Below are 23531 nucleotides of genomic sequence, written 5' to 3' on the forward strand. Positions count from 1 at the left end.
GCAGCTCAGCACATGGCAGATGCCTGCGCTGCGCGACTCACGACCTCCTCTTGATACCAAGATCCAGGATGGTCATGTCTATGCGCCGCTTCTCGGTGGCAGCCCCAACAGTCTGGAACGATATCCCTCTGCACATTCGCAGCATCACCTCAATCGCCTCCTTCAAGAGAGACTTAAAAACTCACCTCTACAATCACGCTTTCGAGCGACTCTGAGCTTGGCTCCGCGCCTCTGAGTTGCGGCCACTACGTCTGCAAATTTGCGCGCGTTACAAATTGAACTATTATTATTAATCTGAATTGTTTAAACTTAACTAGTCAGTTCATGGTGCTGAACAACACGCAGGACAACCCGAATCGGAGCAGCTCAGCCGCGAACACCTACGCAGTGGCATCAAGAGGTTGGGTAAGTGGATCAGGGGGGGTTCATGGGATCAGGGGTCCGGGTGGGATCAGGGGTCGTGACAGACCCCCATTAGGTTCACGACGCGAGCCACACGTTCAGAAATCACGACTGCAGCAGTGTTTATTATACAGCGCCAGTTGCACAACACAGACGAGCGGTCGCTGCATGATTTAAGGTCACAGTCCCGTCACCGCATCATACTCCCATCAAATCCCCATCATCGCATTGACATCACAGCCTCGTCGCCCGCGGTGCCGTGCCCAGGCTGCGTAACGGAACGGGCGAGCGCTTCCTCTCTCTCCTCGCCGGGGGGGGAGGGGGGGGCAGGGGGGGGGGGGAGGGGGGTGTAACACGGGGGGGGGGGAACGGGGCCCACGGGGGTCCCCCTGGCGGAACAAAGGGTCCCCTCCCTCCCGCGGGGCAAATCCTCCGGACACCCTCGCCATTGGCCGCGACGCGGGGGAGAGAAATCCCCCAGCTCTAACTAAACCATCAATTAGCAATTCAGTCATTGGACTATCCATTCGGTCAATTAGTGAGTCAGTGGTCTATCCAGTCAGTCGGTGAGTCAAATCGAGGTATCCAGTGAGCCCGTTCGTCACCTGAATATGAAAAAAGCTGCATAGCTCATCGGGTTCTTCGGCCTTCAATAAAACGCCTCCGTCTACCGTTAATTCGTAAGTCAACTCGTGGGTCAAACAGTGATTCAGCCAATTAGTGAGTGAATGAGGAGTCCCTCATTGAGGTCATCCAGCCAGTAAAACAGTCAGGTCAAATCGTCAACCAGTGGGCTATCCAGCCAGTCACTCCATGGGTGATTCATTGAGCTGCCCATCGGGCAAGCAGTCAGCCAATACATCAATCGGATAGCGAAGTCGTCAGCTCGTAATTTAGTGAGTCAACGAGCGGGTCAGTGAGTCTGCCAATGCAGCCACTCAATCAGTCAACCAGTCATTCGTTCATTCATTCAGTCATTCATTCAGTCATTCGCTCATTCGTTCGATCAATGTCGGTGCATGCACGACTGCGCTTCTAATAATTAACTACGATGACATCACAGTCATGAGAGGCGCAGCACCGCGCGTCTCCAATCGCTCCCGGCTCCCAGCTCTGGCTCCCGGCTCACAGGAGGAAGGGGATGAGTGCGCGACGCGACTTGGGGTAGTCCTTGAACTTTTCGAGGTAGAATCTGCAATGGAGACAACGGGTTTAATGTCGCAGCGGTGATCTGGGCGATGGCGGTGAAGTTACCGATGTGATGTGGATGTCTTGCGGTTGCCCTCGCGGCGGTGATGGTGGCGATGGCGGTGGTGATGTAGACGGATATGAAGTCCCTTCTGGTGATGGAGATGGTGCTGATGGTAGCGGTAAGGTTATAGTGGTTATGGTAGATGGTAATAATTATCAGCACATTATAATGTGATGATGTCTTACGGGTTATGGTGGTGATGATAATGGTGGTAAAGATTATGGTGGCGTTGTAACTATTGCTGCTTATCGTAGTGATGGGTATAACAATCGTGGTGATTATGTTCTGGTGTTGGTGGTAATGGTGATGATGGTGCAGTCGTACTGGTGGTGATGGTGGTGATGATGGAGGTGATGGTGATTGTGGTAGTGGTAATGATGGTGATGTCGAACTGGTGGTGATAGTGGTGAAAGTGGTGGTGATGTTGGTGATGGTGGTGGTGATGTTGGTGATGGTGGTGGTTATGTCGAACTGGTGGTGATAGTGGTGAAAGTGGTGGTGGACGGCACGTAGCCCGATGAGCACACGGTGAAGATAGTGATGGTGGTGGTGATGCTGGTGATGTTTGTGGTGATGGTGGTGGTGGTGGTGATGATGGTGGTGGTGATGGTGGTGATGGTGGTGGTGGTGGTGATGGTGGTGGTGATGGTGGTGGTGATGGTGGTGGTGGTGATGGTAGTGATGGTGGTGGTGGTGGTGGTGATGCTGGTGATGTTTGTGGTGATGGTGATGGTGGTGGTGGTGATGATGGTGGTGATGGTGGTGATGGTGGTGATGGTGGTGGTGGTGGTGATGATGGTGGTGGTGATGGTGGTGGTGATGGTGGTGATGGTGGTGATGGTGGTGGTGATGGTGGTGATGGTGGTGGTGGTGATGGTGGTGATGGTGGTGGTGGTGATGGTGGTGATGATGGTGGTGGTGATGATGGTGGTGGTGGTGATGGTGGTGGTGATGGTGGTGGTGATGTCATACTGGTGGTGGTGGACGGCGCGCGGCCCGATGGCGCACACGGTGAAGATGCAGAATGTCGCCGCGGGGAGCGACCACGAGGCGAGCGCGAAGCCGCTCCACTCCACGATCTCGCCCAGGAAGTTCGCGCCCGACACCAGCTCGAACAGACCCCCTGCAGGGGTCCATGCGGGGTCCCGTGTTATCCCGTGTCCAGTTATCCCCTATCAAGGCATCCCGTGGCGAGTTAGCCCTGTAGTGTTATCGCGCGTCGCGTCTCTGTGAACGCAACGAAAGGCTTAACGAGGCTACTTTCTTATTGTATTATAGAAAGCTTTTGCAATCGGTGAGGATGAAATAAACAAATCAACGAAGAAGTCGGTGCAACACGGAGCACGCATCGCTCCGTGAAAGTGCCCGGCCGTGAATCGCCACGGAGCGTGAGGCGTGCTTCCACGCCGTCCTCACGGTGTCTGCTCGTTGAGAGGAGCGTGCTGCCCCAGGCCCTGCCGGCCTTCTGGGGCCTTCTGGGGCCTTCTGGGGCCTTCTGGGGCCTTCTGGGGCCTTCTGGGGCCTTCTGGGGCCTTCTGGGGCCTTCTGGGGCCTTCTGGGGCCTTCTGGGGCCTTCTGGGGCCTTCTGGGGCCTTCTGGGGCCTTCTGGGGCCTTCTGGGGCCTTCTGGGGCAGGGCCCACCAACCGGCGGCTCCGGAGCCGCATGTGTTAGGCAGTGGCGGCTCTTGCAATTCGAAACATTAAATGCCTCCTCTTTTTGTTATTTAAGTTGAAAGTCCAGTTTACCATGGAACTCCAGTCCACCATGGGAGTCCAGTTCACCATAGAAGCCCAGTTCACCATAGAAGCCCAGTTCACCATGGAAGTCTAGTTTACCATGAGAGTCCAGTTTACCATGGAAGTCCAGTTTACCATGGAAGTCCAGTTCACCATGGAAGTCCAGTTCACCATGGGAGTCCAGTTTACCATGGGCAGGGGTTGAAAACATGCGTCCCAAACCGTGCGTACCCCCCCTGTGTGTGTGTAGGGGTACACCCCGCGTGTGTGTGTGTGTAGGGGTGCACCCCGCGTGTGTGTGTAGGCGTACACCCCTGTGTGTGTGTGTAGGGGTACACCCCGTGTGTGTGTGTGTAGGGGTACACCCCGTGTGTGTGTGTGTAGGGGTACACCCCGTGTGTGTGTGTAGGGGTACACCCTGCGTGTGTGTGTGTGTAGGGGTACACCCCGTGTGTGTGTGTGTAGGGGTACACCCCGTGTGTGTGTGTGTAGGGGTACACCCCGTGTGTGTGTGTGTGTAGGGGTGCACCCCGCGTGTGTGTAGGGGTACACCCCGTGTGTATGTGTGTAAGGGTGCCCCTGTGTGTGTGTGTAGGGGTACACCCCGGTGTGTGTGTAGGGGTGCACCCCGTGTGTGTGTGTAGGGGTGCACCCCGTGTGTGTGTGTAGGGGTACACCCCGCGTGTGTGTAAGGGTACACCCCGTGTGTGTGTGTGTGTAGGGGTGCACCCCGTGTGTGTGTGTGTAGGGGTGCACCCCGCGTGTGTGTGTGTAGGGGTACACCCCGTGTGTGTGTGTAAGGGTACACCCCTGTGTGCGTGTGTGTGTGTAAGGGTACACCCCGCGTGTGTGTAAGGGTACACCCCGTGTGTGTGTGTGTAGGGGTACACCCCGTGTGTGTGTGTGTAAGGGTACACCCCGCGTGTGTGTGTGTAGGGGTGCACCCCGCGTGTGTGTGTGTAGGGGTACACCCCGTGTGTGTGTGTGTAGGGGTGCATCCCGCGTGTGTGTGTGTAGGGGTACACCCCGTGTGTGTGTGTGTAGGGGTGCATCCCGCGTGTGTGTGTGTAGGGGTACACCCCGTGTGTGTGTGTGTAGGGGTACACCCCGTGTGTGTGTGTGTAGGGGTACACCCCGTGTGTGTGTGTGTAGGGGTACACCCCGTGTGTGTGTGTGTAAGGGTACACCCCGCGTGTGTGTGTGTAGGGGTACACCCCTGTGTGTGTGTGTGTAGGGGTACACCCCGTGTGTGTGTGTGTAAGGGTACACCCCGCGTGTGTGTGTGTAGGGGTACACCCCTGTGTGTGTGTGTGTAGGGGTACACCCCGGTGTGTGTATGTAGGGGTACACCCCTGTGTGTGTGTGTGTAGGGGTACACCCCGTATGTGTGTGTGTGTAGGGGTACACCCCGCGTGTGTGTGTGTAAGGGTACACCCCGTGTGTGTGTGTAAGGGTGCCCCTGTGTGTGTGTGTAGGGGTACACCCCTGTGTGTGTGTGTGTAAGGGTACACCCCGCGTGTGTGTGTGTAGGGGTACACCCCTGTGTGTGTGTGTAGGGGTACACCCCGCGTGTGTGTGTGTAAGGGTACACCCCGCGTGTGTGTGTGTAGGGGTGCACCCCGCGTGTGTGTGTGTAGGGGTACACCCCTGTGTGTGTGTGTAAGGGTGCCCCTGCGTGTGTATGTAGGGGTACACCCCGTGTGTGTGTGTGTAGGGGTACACCCCGCGTGTGTGTGTGTAGGGGTACACCCCGCGTGTGTGTGTGTAGGGGTACACCCCGTGTGTGTGTGTGTAAGGGTACACCCCGCGTGTGTGTGTGTAGGGGTGCACCCCGCGTGTGTGTGTGTAGGGGTACACCCCTGTGTGTGTGTGTAAGGGTGCCCCTGCGTGTGTATGTAGGGGTACACCCCGTGTGTGTGTGTGTAGGGGTACACCCCGCGTGTGTGTGTGTAAGGGTACACCCCTGTGTGTGTGTAGGGGTACACCCCGCGCGCGTGTGTGTGTAAGGGTGCCCCTGTGTGTGTAAGGGTGCCCCTGTGTGTGTGTGTAAGGGTACACCCCGTGTGTGTGTAAGGGTGCCCCCCGCGTGTGTGTGTGTGTGTAAGGGTGCCCCTGTGTGTGTGTGTAAGGGTACACCCCGTGTGTGTGTGTGTAAGGGTGCCCCTGTGTGTGTGTGTAAGGGTACACCCCGCGTGTGTGTGTGTAAGGGTACACCCCGTGTGTGTGTGTGTAAGGGTGCCCCTGTGTGTGTGTGTAAGGGTGCCCCTGTGTGTGTGTAAGGGTACACCCCGTGTGTGTGTGTGTAAGGGTGCCCCTGTGTGTGTGTGTAAGGGTACACCCCGTGTGTGTGTGTGTAAGGGTGCCCCTGTGTGTGTGTGTAAGGGTACACCCCGCGTGTGTGTGTGTAAGGGTGCCCCTGTGTGTGTGTAAGGGTACACCCCGCGTGTGTGTGTGTAAGGGTGCCCCTGAGTGTGTGTGTAAGGGTACACCCCGCGTGTGTGTGTGTGTAAGGGTGCCCCTGTGTGTGTGTGTGTGGAAGGGTGCCCCTGTGTGTGTGTGTAAGGGTACACCCCGCGTGTGTGTGTGTGTAAGGGTGCCCCTGTGTGTGTGTGTAGGGGTACACCCCGCGTGTGTGTGTGTAAGGGTGCCCCTGTGTGTGTGTGTGTGTAAGGGTACACCCCGTGTGTGTGTGTGTAAGGGTGCCCCTGTGTGTGTGTGTGTGTAAGGGTACACCCCGTGTGTGTGTGTGTAAGGGTGCCCCTGTGTGTGTGTGTAGGGGTACACCCCGCGTGTGTGTGTAAGGGTACACCCCTGTGTGTGTGTGTAGGGGTGCCCCTGTGTGTGTGTGTAGGGGTACACCCCGCGTGTGTGTAAGGGTACACCCCGTGTGTGTGTGTAAGGGTGCCCCTGTGTGTGTGTGTAGGGGTGCCTCACCTTGGGGGATGCTGTAGTGGGTCTGTCCGGGGCGTCGCAGACCCCGCAGGATGCTGTCGCTGTGGATGTTGATCCCCATGCCCAGCGCAAACAGCAGGACCCCTGAACGGGACCACAGACCCCGTCACTGCGTGTGCTGTGCACCTAGCCTGGCACTGTGGCTCACGACACTTCCCTCCCACTGCTTCACGTTGGAGTTCCCTCTTCCCATCGTTTCTCTTCTCTCCAAACTCTTAACCACAAAGACCTCGCTCCATTCCAGCTACGTCTTGTTCACTCGTGTCTATTACAAGTCTGACAGTGCTGTTTGTTGCTGTCCCCGTGACGCTTTCGGCCATTGAGCCCTGTGCTCAGCAGCTGGTGACGTCCCCGTCTCCAAGTGTTGACGATTTTATGCCTTTTGCGTTTAGTTTGTTGTCCTTCCCCCGCACCTCCGATTACCGCGCACGGTTGGCTTCGTACGGTGCCAAAGAAGTTCGACGTACGTGCTATTGTGTGTGCACCTAGCCTGGCACAAACGATGTAGTGACCCTGGTGCAACATGAAACTACCAGCACTGCCGCGCCGGCAGCCTTACTAGGTTGCTCGCTTATACTGGTAGGAACCTCCTGGTTACACCAGCCCACAGGGGATTATTGTGTCCGTCCGTCGTGCATCCAAAAATGGGAGGGGTTGGGTGGAGAGGGGAGGGTGGGGAGGGGTTGAGTGGGGAGGGGGGGGAGGAGCTGGGTGGGGAGGGGAGGGTGGGGAGGGGCTGGGCTAGGTGGGGAGGGTGGGGCTGGGTGGGGGATGGGAGGGTTGGGGCTGGGTGGGGAGGGGCTGGTCACCCCGTGGTGCCCTTATAAAACTCAAGGTTTAACCAACTCACGCCGGCTTGTGCAAGCCCTCACAGTCAGCCATATTTGCGGAATACACCACGCCGCCGTTGACCCAGGCCATTGACCGAGCAACCCAACGTTCCTACCAGCTCCCTCCGCAGGAATTGGTTAGCACTTAACCGCACAGCCTACATATGATGCTATACGGGCTATATTTGTATTTTTTTGCCAGTGTGCCTGTGTGTATTTAGGGTGATTCATAGCGAAGCTCACAACAACGAGTGGAACGCCGGGCTGATAAAACGCAGCATGTTGGCACAGTGGGGAGCACAGGTGGGGCATCTGCCCAGTCATCTCGTTCAGTCGACCCGCAGCACCTGGGTCTGTTCCGTCACCTCCTGCCAACAGCCAGAGCCTTCTACAATTAAGGTGGCCTCGAGATGCACCTAGCCTGGTGCAAGCGTCGCGGTGACGTCTCTGCCACTTATTACAACTCTGATCGTGATTCGTCGGTGAGTTGCGGTGGTGTAACAGAAAAATGTGCGTCGTAAATCCCTCATCCGGCCGACAGCTTATTAATAAAAGTGTCACTTGATCAAACGTGCCAAGTGTTGTTGTTGGGGAGCGATCTCACCACGTGTACATGGGAACGACGTTTCGCCGGAGATTACATTCAGCATCGTCAGGTGAACAGCTCTGATCGATCAGAGATGTGTTGTCCAGCGACACGTCGTTAGCCAATGTCCAATGTCGTGAGATCGCCTTCCAACAACAACAGCGACGCTGCTGCTGCTGCTGCTACTGCTGCTGCTAATGATGCTGCTGCGAAAGCGGTAAGACACTTGGCACCTTTATTAAGTGACTGTGTTGGGTGGAGGAAGATTTACGACACACATTTTCTTAACACGACCCAACCCAAATAAAAAACCCCAAAACCCAATTATGGGTTTTATATTATTGGTCGTAAAAGCCGACGTGGAAAATTTACTCTGATCGTGCTGTTTGTTGTTTGCCGCGCCCGTATACTATCTATAGCAGTAGCTGCAGCAGTGTCTGCAGCAGTAGCTGCAGCAGTAGCTGCAGCAGTACCTGCAGCAGTAGCTGCAGCAGTGTCTTCTGCAGTAGTAGCTGCAGCAGTAGCTGCTGCTGAGCGGATGCATCCCGGACCCTCCACGCGTTGTTTAAAATCAAGCGGCTGCTTCCGCTCGCTGATGCGTGGGACTCGCCAAACGCTCCGATGCGGGAACCCTTTTGAAACGAGTCTTCAGACTCGATTGGGCTTTTTAAAAGTGGAAATATCCACGTAGCTTGCTATGAGGATTAGATGCAACCAGAAACTGGCCCTCTGCATTTAGCTCGGCGAATTTGGCAAACAAAGACTCGGCGTGGGCCCCCCCCCCCGCCCTCCCCCATCGCTCCCCCACCCATACCTGGCCATGGAGCCCCCTTCCTACCTGCGATGAACCTGGGGTCGCGGTGCCACCAAGGCGGGTACGCCACGCAGTGCACGAGCTGGTGACCCTGCAGGAAGCCGTTGTAGGCGCAGAAGGCGAAGGCGTAAGCCACGATGGCGAGTGGCGTGGGCCTCCCGTTGCTCAGCAGCGAGAACACGAATGTCCTGCGGGGTGTGTGGGGGGGGGGCTAAGGTGAGGGGTCCGGCCGGGTCAAATCCACGAGCGGTCCAAGGGAAGAGTAGGCCCAAGGAGGGGGGGGGAGGGGGTGCTGAGGGTCTAGGGTAAGACGGGGGTCTTTGCCCCTCTACCGCTGTGACCGCTGCCCACGTGCACGCAGCTGCACGCCGCCTCACCTCTGGAAGTAGTGGCCGCAGAACATGAGAAGAAGCAGCGCGTTGGGCAGGGGCAGGGTGTCCGCCCCGCCGGCGCCCAGCAGGAGCAGCACGGGCACCAGGAAGGACGGGAGCTCCTGCAGGAACCACGCGAGGCGCGCCGGCAGCGCGGTCCCCGCTGCCTGGTAGCGCCCGTACTTGGTGCGGTGGCGCTGCTGGTGGAGCAGGTAGGCCACCCCTCCCACCCCGAGGGCCCACGACATGAGCTGCACGGACAGCTGGCTGCACGCCATGGCGGCACGCCTGAGCGCTCGGGTGTCGCGCGGAACTCACGGGTGGAGGAGGGGGGGGCGCGGGGACGCGTGAGTCCGGGGAGGGGGGCGACGGGTGGTGGGGACTGCGCCCGTTGACTTCGGCCGCACGGGGGTGGGAGACCAGCAGACAGACACGCGCACACACACAGGTAAAGGTATGCAACGTGCACATGCACGTGGTGAGATGTGTACACACACACCGGCACAGTTGCGCAAGACTGCCGGTATGCACAATAAGACAAAGACCCTTGGGCTACACCATCTCAAAGCTTCACGACAGCCTCAGCAGCTCTCCCGCTATGTTTTCACCTGATGACGATTGCTTGCGTTGCGATCGAAACGCCGTGATTTATTTTTTATGTTCGATCTACGTGACTTTACCAAAAGACCAAATGAACATGAATTCCTGCAGTCACGAAAGCTTTAAGTCAAGATTGAACAATTATACAAACACATTTTATTTGTTTAAATAATATTTAAACAATATTTAAACAAATTATTGTATTTGTTTAAATGCTGTTCATGCCAAAATAAAAAAACTGAAAACATGTTTTAGTCATTAAGATACTGAAATATTCAAATGTATAAAACAAAGATACCAAGTGATAAAACGTACATATTCGCCATCCTTTTTATGGCGAAAGTCCCACGGGTTCCTGCTGGTACACCGCATAATACCGCTGTACAGCATGTCACACGTGTTACACATGACAGAACACCAGTGCACAACATGCTTATCTCTTGTTATCGCTGTTAAAGTACGTTGCACCCTGGAGATGGAGCCGTCCCTGACTCAGAACTTTGCACTAAAATCAATAAATTCATAAAATGCGCGCCGGCTCTGTCCGTGCTCGGGGAACAATATATAATTCAGAGACTTCTAAATACAAAGAGCCTCTCTCACACACACTCACCATCTCTCACGCACACTCACCATCTCTCACACACACTCACCATGTCTCACACACACTCACCATGTCTCACACACTCACCATCTCTCACACACACTCACCATCTCTCACACACACTCACCATCTCTCACACACACTCACCATGTCTCACACACTCACCATCTCTCACACACACTCACCATCTCTCACACACACTCACCATGTCACACACACTCACCATCTCTCACACACACTCACCATCTCTCACACACACTCACCATGTCTCACACACACTCACCATGTCACACACACTCACCATCTCTCACGCACACTCACCATCTCTCACGCACACTCACCATCTCTCACGCACACTCACCATCTCTCACGCACACTCACCATCTCTCACGCACACTCACCATCTCTCACACACACTCACCATGTCTCACACACTCACCATCTCTCACACACACTCACCATCTCTCACACACACTCACCATGTCTCACACACACTAACCATCTCTCACACACACTCACCATCTCTCACGCACACTCACCATCTCTCACGCACACTCACCATCTCTCACGCACACTCACCATCTCTCACGCACACTCACCATCTCTCACGCACACTCACCATGTCTCACACACACTCACCATCTCTCACGCACACTCACCATGTCTCACACACACTCACCCTCTCTCACGCACACTCACCATCTCTCACACACACTCACCATGTCACACACACTCACCATCTCTCACACACACCATCTCTCACACACACTCACCATCTCTCACGCACACTCACCATCTCTCACGCACACTCACCATCTCTCACACACACTCACCATCTCTCACGCACACTCACCATCTCTCACACACTCACCATGTCACACACACACTCACCATCTCACACACACACTCACCATCTCTCACACACACTCATCATCTCTCACGCACACTTACCATCTCTCACGCACACTCACCATGTCTCACACACACTAACCATCTCTCACACACACTCACCATCTCTCACACACACTCACCATGTCACACACACTCACCATCTCTCACACACTCACCATGTCTCACACACACTCACCATCTCACACACACACTCACCATGTCACACACACTCACCATCTCTCACACACACTCACCATCTCCCACGCACACTCACCATGTCACACACACTCACCATCTCTCACACACACTCACCATCTCTCACACACTCACCATGTATCACACACACTCACCATCTCACACACACACTCACCATGTCACACACACTCACCATCTCTCACACACACTCACCATCTCTCACGCACACTCACCATCTCTCACGCACACTCACCATGTCTCACACACACTCACCCTCTCTCACGCACACTCACCATCTCTCACACACACTCACCATCTCTCACACACACTCACCATGTCACACACACTCACCATCTCTCACACACTCACCATGTCACACACACTCACCATCTCACACACACTCACCATGTCTCACACACACTCACCATCTCACACACACACTCACCATGTCACACACACTCACCATCTCTCACACACACTCACCATCTTCCACGCACACTCACCATCCCTCTATCCGGCCAAATGGAAGCTTTTTGGGAATGCGTTGGCTTATCATATCGGCAACATGACCTGGTCAACGCAGCCTTGCCCGCCGGAGGTGCCCATTGATGGGACTTTGTCCAGATCTTTCAATGATTTGTGAGCTCCTCACACAATCCAGCCTGGTTAAATCCAGGATGGATCGTCGGCAGACCAGCCTCAATGTTTCTAACCGGCGGAGATGCTCCATTGGAGGGGTCCCCGTTTCACAAGCTTAGAGGTGGGAAGTCATGGCTGACCGAGAAGACCCGAAGCTTCGTATGGACCAACAGACCCAGGTAGCTTTCACACAGCGTTACGCAGCCGATGAAAAGACAATGCCGTCCGACTGTTTCGGAGTGAGACCTCTGCTGTCAAACCAGGGTCATAAGCACACTGCCCAGATAATGGAATCACTCCACTCTCTCCACAACTGCCCCATCACGCACGCTAATCCTCTCTCACGCACACTCTCACGCACGCTCACCTTCGCTCACACCCTCGCTCACACACACTCACCCTGTCTCACGCACACCCTCACGCACACTCACCCTGTCTCACGCACACCCTCACGCACACTTACACTCTCTCACGCACACTCTCACGCACACCCTCACGCACACTCACCCTGTCTCACGCACACTCTCACGCACACTCACACTCTCTCACGCACACTCTCACACACACTCACCCTGTCTCACGCACACTCTCACGCACACTCACCCTCGCTCACACCCTCTCTCACATACACTCACACTCTCTCACGCACACCCTCACGCACACTCACACTCTCTCACGCACACCCTCACGCACACTCACACTCTCTCACGCACACTCTCACGCACACTCACCCTCGCTCACACCCTCTCTCACACACACTCAACCCTGTCTCACGCACACCCTCACGCACACTCACACTCTCTCACGCACACTCTCACGCACACTCACCCTCGCTCACACCCTCTCTCACACACATTCTCACGCACACTCTCACGCCCACTCCCCCTCTCTCACACACATTCTCACGCACATTCACCCTCGCTCACACCCTCTCTCACGCACACTCTCACTCTCATTCACCCTCTCTCACACACACTCACCCTGTCTCACGCGCACTCTCACACTCACCCTCGTTGCACGCGTGGCCCGGCACTCGCGATTGCCACTTCCTGCCTAAGTCCACGAGCGCAGGAGGAAACTCGCCTTTCCTCCTCCACCCACGTGTCACTCACACAGTAGCCCCCACGTGTCACACACGCACCACGTGTCACGGTGTCACCACGCCTCGCACACGCAGTGTCCCCGCGTGCCACTCACCCACACAGTGTCACTCACCCACACAGCGTCACCGCGTGCCACTCACCCACACAGTGCCACTCACCCACACAGTGCCACTCACCCACACAGCGTCACCGCGTGCCACTCACCCACACAGTGTCACTCACCCACACAGTGTCCCCGCGTGCCACTCACCCACACAGTGTCACTCACCCACACAGTGCCACTCACCCACACAGTGCCACTCACCCACACAGTGTCACTCACCCACACAGTGTCCCCGCGTGCCACTCACCCACACAGTGCCACTCACCCACACAGTGCCACTCACCCACACAGTGCCACTCACCCACACAGTGTCACTCACCCACACAGTGTCCCCGCGTGCCACTCACCCACACAGTGCCACTCACCCACACAGTGCCACTCACCCACACAGTGCCACTCACCCACACAGTGTCACTCACCCACACAGTGTCCCCGCGTGCCACTCACCCACACAGTGTCACTCACCCACACGGTGTCACTCACCCACACAGTGCCACTCACCCACACAGTGTCACTCACCCACACAGTGTCACTCACCCACACAGCGTCACTCACCCACACAGTGTCACTCACCCACACAGTGTCCCCGCGTGCCACTCACCCACACAGTGTCACTCACCCACACAGTGTCCCCGCGTGCCACTCACCCACACAGTGTCACTCACCCACACGGTGTCACTCACCCACACAGTGCCACTCACCCACACAGTGCCACTCACCCACACAGTGCCACTCACCCACACAGTGCCACTCACCCACACAGTGTCACTCACCCACACAGTGTCCCCGCGTGCCACTCACCCACACAGTCTCACTCACCCACACAGTGTCACTCACCCACACAGCGTCACTCACCCACACAGCGTCACCGCGTGTCACTCACCCACACAGTGTCACTCACCCACACAGCGTCACCGCGTGTCACTCACCCACACAGTGTCACTCACCCACACAGCGTCACCGCGTGTCACTCACCCACACAGCGTCACTCACCCGCACAGTGTCACTCACCCGCACAGTGTCACTCACCCGCACAGTGTCACTCACCCACACAGCGTCACTCACCCGCACAGTGTCACTCACCCACACAGTGTCACTCACCCACACAGCGTCACTCACCCGCACAGTGTCACTCACCCGCACAGTGTCACTCACCCGCACAGCGTCACTCACCCACACAGTGTCACTCACCCACACAGTGTCACTCACCCACACAGCGTCACTCACCCGCACAGCGTCACTCACCCACACAGTGTCACTCACCCGCACAGTGTCACTCACCCGCACAGTGTCACTCACCCGCACAGTGTCACTCACCCACACAGTGTCACTCACCCACACAGTGTCACTCACCCGCACAGTGTCACTCACCCGCACAGTGTCACTCACCCGCACAGTGTCACTCACCCACACAGTGTCACTCACCCGCACAGCGTCACTCACCCACACAGTGTCACTCACCCGCACAGCGTCACTCACCCGCACAGTGTCAATCACCCACACAGTGTCACTCACCCACACAGTGTCACTCACCCACACAGAGTCACTCACCCGCACAGTGTCACTCACCCGCACAGTGTCACTCACCCACACAGCGTCACTCACCCACACAGTGTCACTCACCCACACAGCGTCACTCACCCACACAGTGTCACTCACCCGCACAGTGTCACTCACCCGCACAGCGTCACTCACCCACACAGTGTCACTCACCCGCACAGCGTCACTCACCCACACAGTGTCACTCACCCACACAGTGTCACTCACCCACACAGTGTCACTCACCCACACAGAGTCACTCACCCGCACAGTGTCACTCACCCGCACAGTGTCACTCACCCGCACAGCGTCACTCACCCGCACAGTGTCACTCACCCGCACAGTGTCACTCACCCGCACAGCGTCACTCACCCACACAGTGTCACTCACCCACACAGCTGTCACTCACCCACACAGTGTCACTCACCCGCACAGTGTCACTCACCCGCACAGCGTCACTCACCCACACAGTGTCACTCACCCGCACAGCGTCACTCACCCACACAGTGTCACTCACCCACACAGTGTCACTCACCCACACAGTGTCACTCACCCACACAGAGTCACTCACCCGCACAGTGTCACTCACCCACACAGTGTCACTCACCCGCACAGTGTCACTCACCCACACAGTGTCACTCACCCACACAGTGTCACTCACCCACACAGCGTCACTCACACACACAGTGTCACTCACCCACACAGCGTCACTCACCCACAAAGCGTACACTCCCCACACAGTGTCACTCACCCACACAGTGTCACTCACCCGCACAGTGTCACTCACCCACACAGCGTCACTCACCCGCACAGTGTCACTCACCCACACAGTGTCACTCACCCACACAGCGTCACTCACCCACACAGCGTCACTCACACCACCCGTGTCATTCACCCACACAGCGTCACTCACCCACACAGCGTCACTCACCCGCACAGTGTCACTCACCCGCACAGCGTCACTCACCCACACAGTGTCACTCACCCGCACAGTGTCACTCACCCACGCAGTGCCACTCACCCACACAGTGTCACTCACCCACACAGTGTCACTCACCCGCACAGCGTCACTCACCCACACAGCGTCACTCACCCACACAGCGTCACTCACCCACACAGCGTCACTCACCCACACAGTGTCACTCACCCACACAGTGCCACTCACCCACACAGTGTCACTCACCCGCACAGCGTCACTCACCCACACAGCGTCACTCACCCACACAGTGCCACTCACCCACACAGTGTCACTCACCCACACAGTGTCACTCACCCGCACAGTGTCACTCACCCGCACAGCGTCACTCACCCGCACAGCGTCACTCACACACACAGCGTCACTCACCCACACAGTGTCACTCACCCACACAGCGTCACTCACCCACGCAGTGTCACTCACCCACGCAGTGTCACTCACCCACACAGCGTCACTCACCCACACAGCGTCACTCACACACACAGCGTCACTCACCCACACAGTGTCACTCACCCACACAGAGTCACTCACCCACACAGAGTCACTCACCCACACAGAGTCACTCACCCACACAGTGTCACTCACCCACACAGTGTCACTCACCCACACAGTGTCACTCACCCACACAGTGTCACTCACCCGCACAGTGTCACTCACCCGCACAGTGTCACTCACCCACGCAGCGTCACTCACCCACGCAGCGTCACTCAACCACACAGTGTCACTCACCCGCACAGTGTCACTCACCCACGCAGCGTCACTCACCCACACAGTGCCACTCACCCACACAGTGTCACTCACCCACACAGTGCCACTCACCCACACAGTGCCACTCACCCACACAGTGTCACTCACCCGCACAGTGTCACTCACCCACGCAGCGTCACTCACCCACACAGTGTCACTCACCCACACAGCGTCACTCACCCGCACAGTGTCACTCACCCACGCAGTGTCACTCACCCACACAGCATCACTCACCCACACAGCGTCACTCACACACACAGCGTCACTCACCCACACAGTGTCACTCACCCACACAGAGTCACTCACCCACACAGAGTCACTCACCCACACAAAGTCACTCACCCACACAGTGTCACTCACCCACACAGTGTCACTCACCCACACAGTGTCACTCACCCGCACAGCGTCACTCACCCGCACAGCGTCACTCACCCGCACAGTGTCACTCACCCACACAGCGTCACTCACCCACACAGTGTCACTCACCCACACAGCGTCACTCACCCACACAGTGTCACTCACCCGCACAGCGTCACTCACCCGCACAGAGTCACTCACCCACACAGCGTCACTCACCCGCACAGTGTCACTCACCCACACAGTGTCACTCACCCACACAGTGTCACTCACCCACACAGTGTCACTCACCCACACAGTGTCACTCACCCACACAGTGTCACTCACCCACGCAGCGTCACTCACCCACGCAGCGTCACTCAACCACACAGTGTCACTCACCCACACAGTGTCACTCACCCACACAGTGTCACTCACCCGCACAGTGTCACTCACCCACGCAGCGTCACTCACCCACGCAGCGTCACTCAACCACACAGTGTCACTCACCCACACAGTGTCACTCACCCACACAGTGCCACTCACCCACACAGCGTCACTCACCCGCACAGTGTCACTCACCCACGCAGCGTCACTCACCCACACAGTGTCACTCACCCACACAGTGTCACTCACCCACACAGTGCCACTCACCCACACAGTGCCACTCACCCACACAGTGCACTCACCCACACAGTGCCACTCACCCCACCAGTTGTCACTCACCCACACAGTGCACTCACCCACACAGTGCACTCACCCACACAGTGTCACTCACCCACCACAGTGCCACTCACCCACACAGTGCCACTCACCCACACAGTGTCACTCACCCACACAGCGTCACTCACCCCACACAGTGCCACTCACCCACACAGTGCACTCACCCCACACAGTGCCACTCACCCACACAGTGCACTCACCCACACAGCGTCACTCACCCACACAGCGTCCACCTCAAGGCCACCCCACACAGCGTCACTCACCCACACAGTGCCACTCACCCACCACAGTGTCACTCACCCACACAGTGTCACTCACCCACACAGCGTTCACTCACCCACACAGCTGTCACTCACCACACAGCTGTCACTCACCCACACAGCGTCACTCACCCACACAGCGTCACTCACCACAGCGTCAACGGCACCCACAACAGCGTCCCTCACCCACACAGGCACTCACCCACACAGTGCCACTCACCCACACAGTTTCACTCACCCACACAGCGTCACTCACCCACACAGCGTCACTCACCCGCACAGTGTCACTCACCCACACAGCGTCACTCACCCACACAGTGTCACTCACCCACACAAGCGTCACTCACCCCACACAGTGTCACTCACCCACACAGTGTCACTCACCCACACAGTGTCACTCACCCACACAGTGCCACTCACCCACACAGTGTCACTCACCCACACAGCGTCACTCACCCACACAGTGCCACTCACCCACACAGTGTCACTCACCCACACAGTGCCAATCACCCACACAGTGTCACTCACCCACACAGTGCCACTCACCCACACAGTGCCACTCACCCACACAGTGTCACTCACCCACACAGCGTCACTCACCCACACAGCGTCACTCACCCACGCAGTGTCACTCACCCACACAGCGTCACTCACCCACACAGTGCCACTCACCCACACAGTGCCACTCACCCACACAGTGTCACTCACCCACACAGCGTCACTCACCCACGCAGTGTCACTCACCCACGCAGTGTCACTCACCCACACAGTGTCACTCACCCACACAGCGTCACTCACCCACACAGTGCCACTCACCCACACAGTGTCACTCACACACACAGTGTCACTCACCCACACAGTGTCACTCACCCACACAGTGTCACTCACCCACACAGTGTTACTCACCCACACAGTGTCAATCACCCACACAGTGTCACTCACCCACACAGTGTCACTCACCCACACAGTGTCACTCACCCACACAGTGTCACTCACCCACACAGTGTCACTCACCCACACAGTGTTACTCACCCACACACTGTCAATCACCCACACAGCGTCACTCACCCACACAGTGTCACTCACCCACACAGTGCCACTCACCCACACAGTGTCACTCACCCACACAGCGTCACTCACCCACACAGCGTCACTCACCCACACAGTGTCACTCACCCACACAGCGTCACTCACCCACACAGTGTTACTCACCCACACAGTGTTACTCACCCACACAGTGTTACTCACCCACACAGTGTCAATCACCCACACACGGTCACTCACCCCACACAGTGTCACTGCACCCACACAGTGTCACTCACCCACACAGTTCACTCACCCACACAGTGCCACTCACCCACACCAGTGTCACTCACCCACCAGCGTTCACTCACCCACACAGTGTCACTCACCCACACAGCGTCACTCACCCACACAGCGTCACTCACACCACACAGTGTCACTCACCCACACGTGTCACTCACCCACACAGTGTCACTCACCCACACAAGCGTCACTCACCCAACAGTGTCACTCACCCACACAGTGTCACTCACCCACACAGTGTCACTCACCCACACAGCGTCACTCACCCACACAGTGTCATCACCCCACAGTGTCACTCACCCACACAGCGTCACTCACCCACACAGTGTCACTCACCCCACACAGCGTCACTCACCCACACAGTGTCACTCACCCACACAGTGCCACTCACCCACACAGTGCCACTCACCCACACAGTGTCCACTCACCCACACAAGTGTCACTCACCCACACAGTGTCACTCACCCCACCACAGTGTCACTCACACCACAACGCGTCACTCACCCACACAGCCTCACCACACAGTGCCACTTCACCCACACAGTGCCACCTCACCCCACACAGTGCCACTCACCCACACAGTGTTCACTCACCAATCCCAGCGTCACTCACACAACACAGCTGTCACTCACCCACACAGGCGTCCACTCACCCACACAAGTGTCACTTCACCCACACAGTGCCACTCACCCACACAAGTGTCACTCACCCCACACAGCGTCACTCACCCACACAGTGCCACTCACCCACACCGTGCCACTCACCCACACAGTGCCACTCACCCACACAGTGCCACTCACCCCACACAGTGTCACTCACACCACCACAGCTGTCCATCACCCACACAGCGTCACTTCACCACCAGTTCCCCCACAGTGGTCACTCAACCCACACAGTGTCACCTCACCCACACAGGGTCACTCACCCACACAGTGCTCACTCACCCACACAGCGTCCATCTCCACCCACACAGGGTCACTCACCCACACACGTGTCACTACACCCACACAGTGTCACTCACCCACACAGTGTCACTCACCCACACAGTGTCACTCACCCACACAGTGTCACTCACCCACACAGTGTCACTCACCCACACAGTGTCACTCACCCACACAGTGTCACTCACCCACACAGCGTCACTCACCCACACAGTGTCACTCACCCACACAGTGTCACTCACCCACACAGGCCCACTCACCCACACAGTGTCACTCACCCACACAGCGTCACTCACCCACACAGTGTCACTCACCCACACAGCGTCACTCACCCACACAGCGTCACTCACCCACACAGCGCCACTCACCCACACAGCGCCACTCACCCACACAGTGTCACTCACCACCCACAAGCATCACTCACCCACACAGCTTGTCACTCACCCACACAGTGTCACTCACCCACACAGCTGTCACTCACCCACACAGCGTCACTCACCCACACAGCTGTCACTCCCCACACAGTGGTCCTCACACCACACAGTGTCACTCACCCACACAGTGCCACTCACCCACACAGTGTCACTCACCCACACAGTGTCACTCACCCACACAGCGCCACTCACCCACACAGTGCCACTCACCCACACAGTGTCACTCACCCACGCAGTGTCACTCACCCACACAGTGTCACTCACCCACACAGTGCCACTCACCCACACAGTGTCACTCACCCACACAGTGCCACTCACCCACACAGTGTCACTCACCCACACAGTGCCACTCACCCACACAGTGTCACTCACCCACACGTCACTCACCCACACAGTGTCACTCACCCACACAGTGTCACTCACCCACACAGTGCCACTCACCCACACAGTGTCACTCACCCACACAGTGTCACTCACCCACACAGCGTCACTCACCCACACAGTGCCACTCACCCACACAGTGTCACTCACCCACGCAGTGTCACTCACCCACACAGTGTCACTCACCCACACAGTGCCACTCACCCACACAGTGTCACTCACCCACACAGTGCCACTCACCCACACAGTGTCACTCACCCACACAGTGCCACTCACCCACACAGTGTCACTCACCCACACAGTGTCACTCACCCACACAGTGCCACTCACCCACACAGTGTCACTCACCCACACAGTGCCACTCACCCACACAGTGTCACTCACCCACACAGTGTCACTCACCCACACAGCGCCACTCACCCACACAGTGTCACTCACCCACACAGTGTCACTCACCCGCACAGTGTCACTCACCCGCACAGCGTCACTCACCCGCACAGTGTCACTCACCCACACAGTGTACTCACCCACACAGTGTCATCACCCACACAGGTCACTCACCCACACAGTGTCACTCACCCACACAGTGCCACTCACCCACACAGTGTCACTCACCCACACAGCGTCACTCACCCACACAGCGTCACTCACCCACACAGTGTCACTCACCCACACAGCGTCACTCACCCACAGTGTACTCACCCACAGTGTTACTCACCACACAGTGTACTCACCCACACAGTGTCAATCACCCACACAGCGTCACTCACCCACACAGTGTCACTCACCCACACAGTGTCACTCACCCACACAGTGTCACTCACCCACACAGTGTCACTCACCCACACAGTGTCACTCACCCACACAGCGTCACTCACCCACACAGTGTCACTCACCCACAGCGTCACTCACCCACACAGGTCACTCACCCACACAGTGTCACTCACCCACACAGTGTCACTCACCCACACAGTGTCACTCACCCACACAGCGTCACTCACCCACACAGTGTCACTCACCCACACAGTGTCACTCACCCACACAGTGTCACTCACCCACACAGCGTCACTCACCCACACAGTGTCACTCACCCACAGTGTCACTCACCCACACAGCGTCACTCACCCACACAGTGTCACTCACCCACACAGCGTCACTCACCCACACAGTGTCACTCACCCACACAGTGCCACTCACCCACACAGTGCCACTCACCCACACAGTGTCACTCACCCACACAGTGTCACTCACCCACACAGTGTCACTCACCCACACAGCGTCACTCACCCACACAGTGTCACTCACCCACACAGTGCCACTCACCCACACAGTGTCACTCACCCACACAGCGTCACTCACCCACACAGTGCCACTCACCCACACAGTGCCACTCACCCACACAGTGCCACTCACCCACACAGTGCCACTCACCCACACAGTGTCACTCACCCACACAGCGTCACTCACCCACACAGCGGCACTCACCCACACAGTGTCACTCACCCACACAGTGTCACTCACCCACACAGTGTCACTCACCCACACAGCGTCACTCACCCACACAGCGTCACTCACCCACACAGCGCCACTCACCCACACAGTGTCACTCACCCACACAGTGCACTCACCCCACAGTGTCACTCACCCACACAGTGCACTCACCACACAGTGTCACTCACCCACACAGTGTCACTCACCCACACAGTGTCACTCACCCACACAGCGTCACTCACCCACACAGTGTCACTCACCCACACAGTGTCACTCACCCACACAGCGCCACTCACCCACACAGTGTCACTCACCCACACAGCGTCACTCACCCACACAGTGTCACTCACCCACACAGCGTCACTCACCCACACAGCGTCACTCACCCACACAGCGCCACTCACCCACACAGCGCCACTCACCCACACAGTGTCACTCACCCACACAGCGTCACTCACCCACACAGCGTCACTCACCCACACAGTGTCACTCACCCACACAGTGTCACTCACCCACACAGCGTCACTCACCCACACAGCGTCACTCACCCACACAGTGTCACTCACCCACACAGTGCCACTCACCCACACAGTGTCACTCACCCACACAGTGCCACTCACCCACACAGTGTCACTCACCCACACAGTGTCACTCACCCACACAGCGTCACTCACCCACACAGTGCCACTCACCCACACAGTGTCACTCACCCACACAGTGTCACTCACCCACACAGTGTCACTCACCCACACAGTGCCACTCACCCACACAGTGTCACTCACCCACACAGTGTCACTCACCCACACAGTGTCACTCACCCACACAGTGTCACTCACCCACACAGCGTCACTCACCCACACAGTGTCACTCACCCACACAGTGTCACTCACCCACACAGTGCCACTCACCCACACAGTGTCACTCACCCACACAGTGTCACTCACCCACACAGCGCCACTCACCCACACAGTGCCACTCACCCACACAGTGTCACTCACCCACGCAGTGTCACTCACCCACACAGTGTCACTCACCCACACAGTGCCACTCACCCACACAGTGTCACTCACCCACACAGTGCCACTCACCCACACAGTGTCACTCACCCACACAGTGCCACTCACCCACACAGTGTCACTCACCCACACAGTGTCACTCACCCACACAGTGTCACTCACCCACACAGTGCCACTCACCCACACAGTGTCACTCACCCAACACAGTGCCACTACCCACACGTGTCACTCACCCACACAGTGTCACTCACCCACCCAGCGCCACCTCACCCACACAGTGTC

At 57.2% G+C, this 23531-nt stretch overlaps 1 protein-coding gene across 2 annotated transcripts in view; it reads right to left on the minus strand.

Moving 5' to 3' along the window:
- Window positions 1-503: 503 nt before the first annotated feature.
- Window positions 504-23531, minus strand: part of LOC133341486 (3-oxo-5-alpha-steroid 4-dehydrogenase 2-like) — a 37676-nt gene continuing 14648 nt past the window's right edge. Inside the window, exons 1-6 of one of the 2 annotated variants that reach the window (XM_061550162.1) lie at window positions 12882-12996; window positions 8951-9339; window positions 8598-8761; window positions 6326-6427; window positions 2627-2777; window positions 504-1594 (exon numbers count right to left, since the gene is read on the minus strand). In XM_061550162.1, the coding sequence (XP_061406146.1) occupies window positions 1528-1594; window positions 2627-2777; window positions 6326-6427; window positions 8598-8761; window positions 8951-9222 (756 nt within the window). In that variant the 5' untranslated portion in view covers window positions 9223-9339; window positions 12882-12996 and the 3' untranslated portion in view covers window positions 504-1527. Of the gene's footprint in view, window positions 1595-2626; window positions 2778-6325; window positions 6428-8597; window positions 8762-8950; window positions 9340-12881; window positions 12997-23531 lie in introns of those variants that run through there. The other variant, XM_061550163.1, reaches the window with a different exon arrangement.

This window comes from Lethenteron reissneri, chromosome 11, assembly GCF_015708825.2.
Source record: "Lethenteron reissneri isolate LAM-NWPU_2019-01 chromosome 11, ASM1570882v1, whole genome shotgun sequence".
NCBI lineage: Eukaryota > Metazoa > Chordata > Hyperoartia > Petromyzontiformes > Petromyzontidae > Lethenteron > Lethenteron reissneri.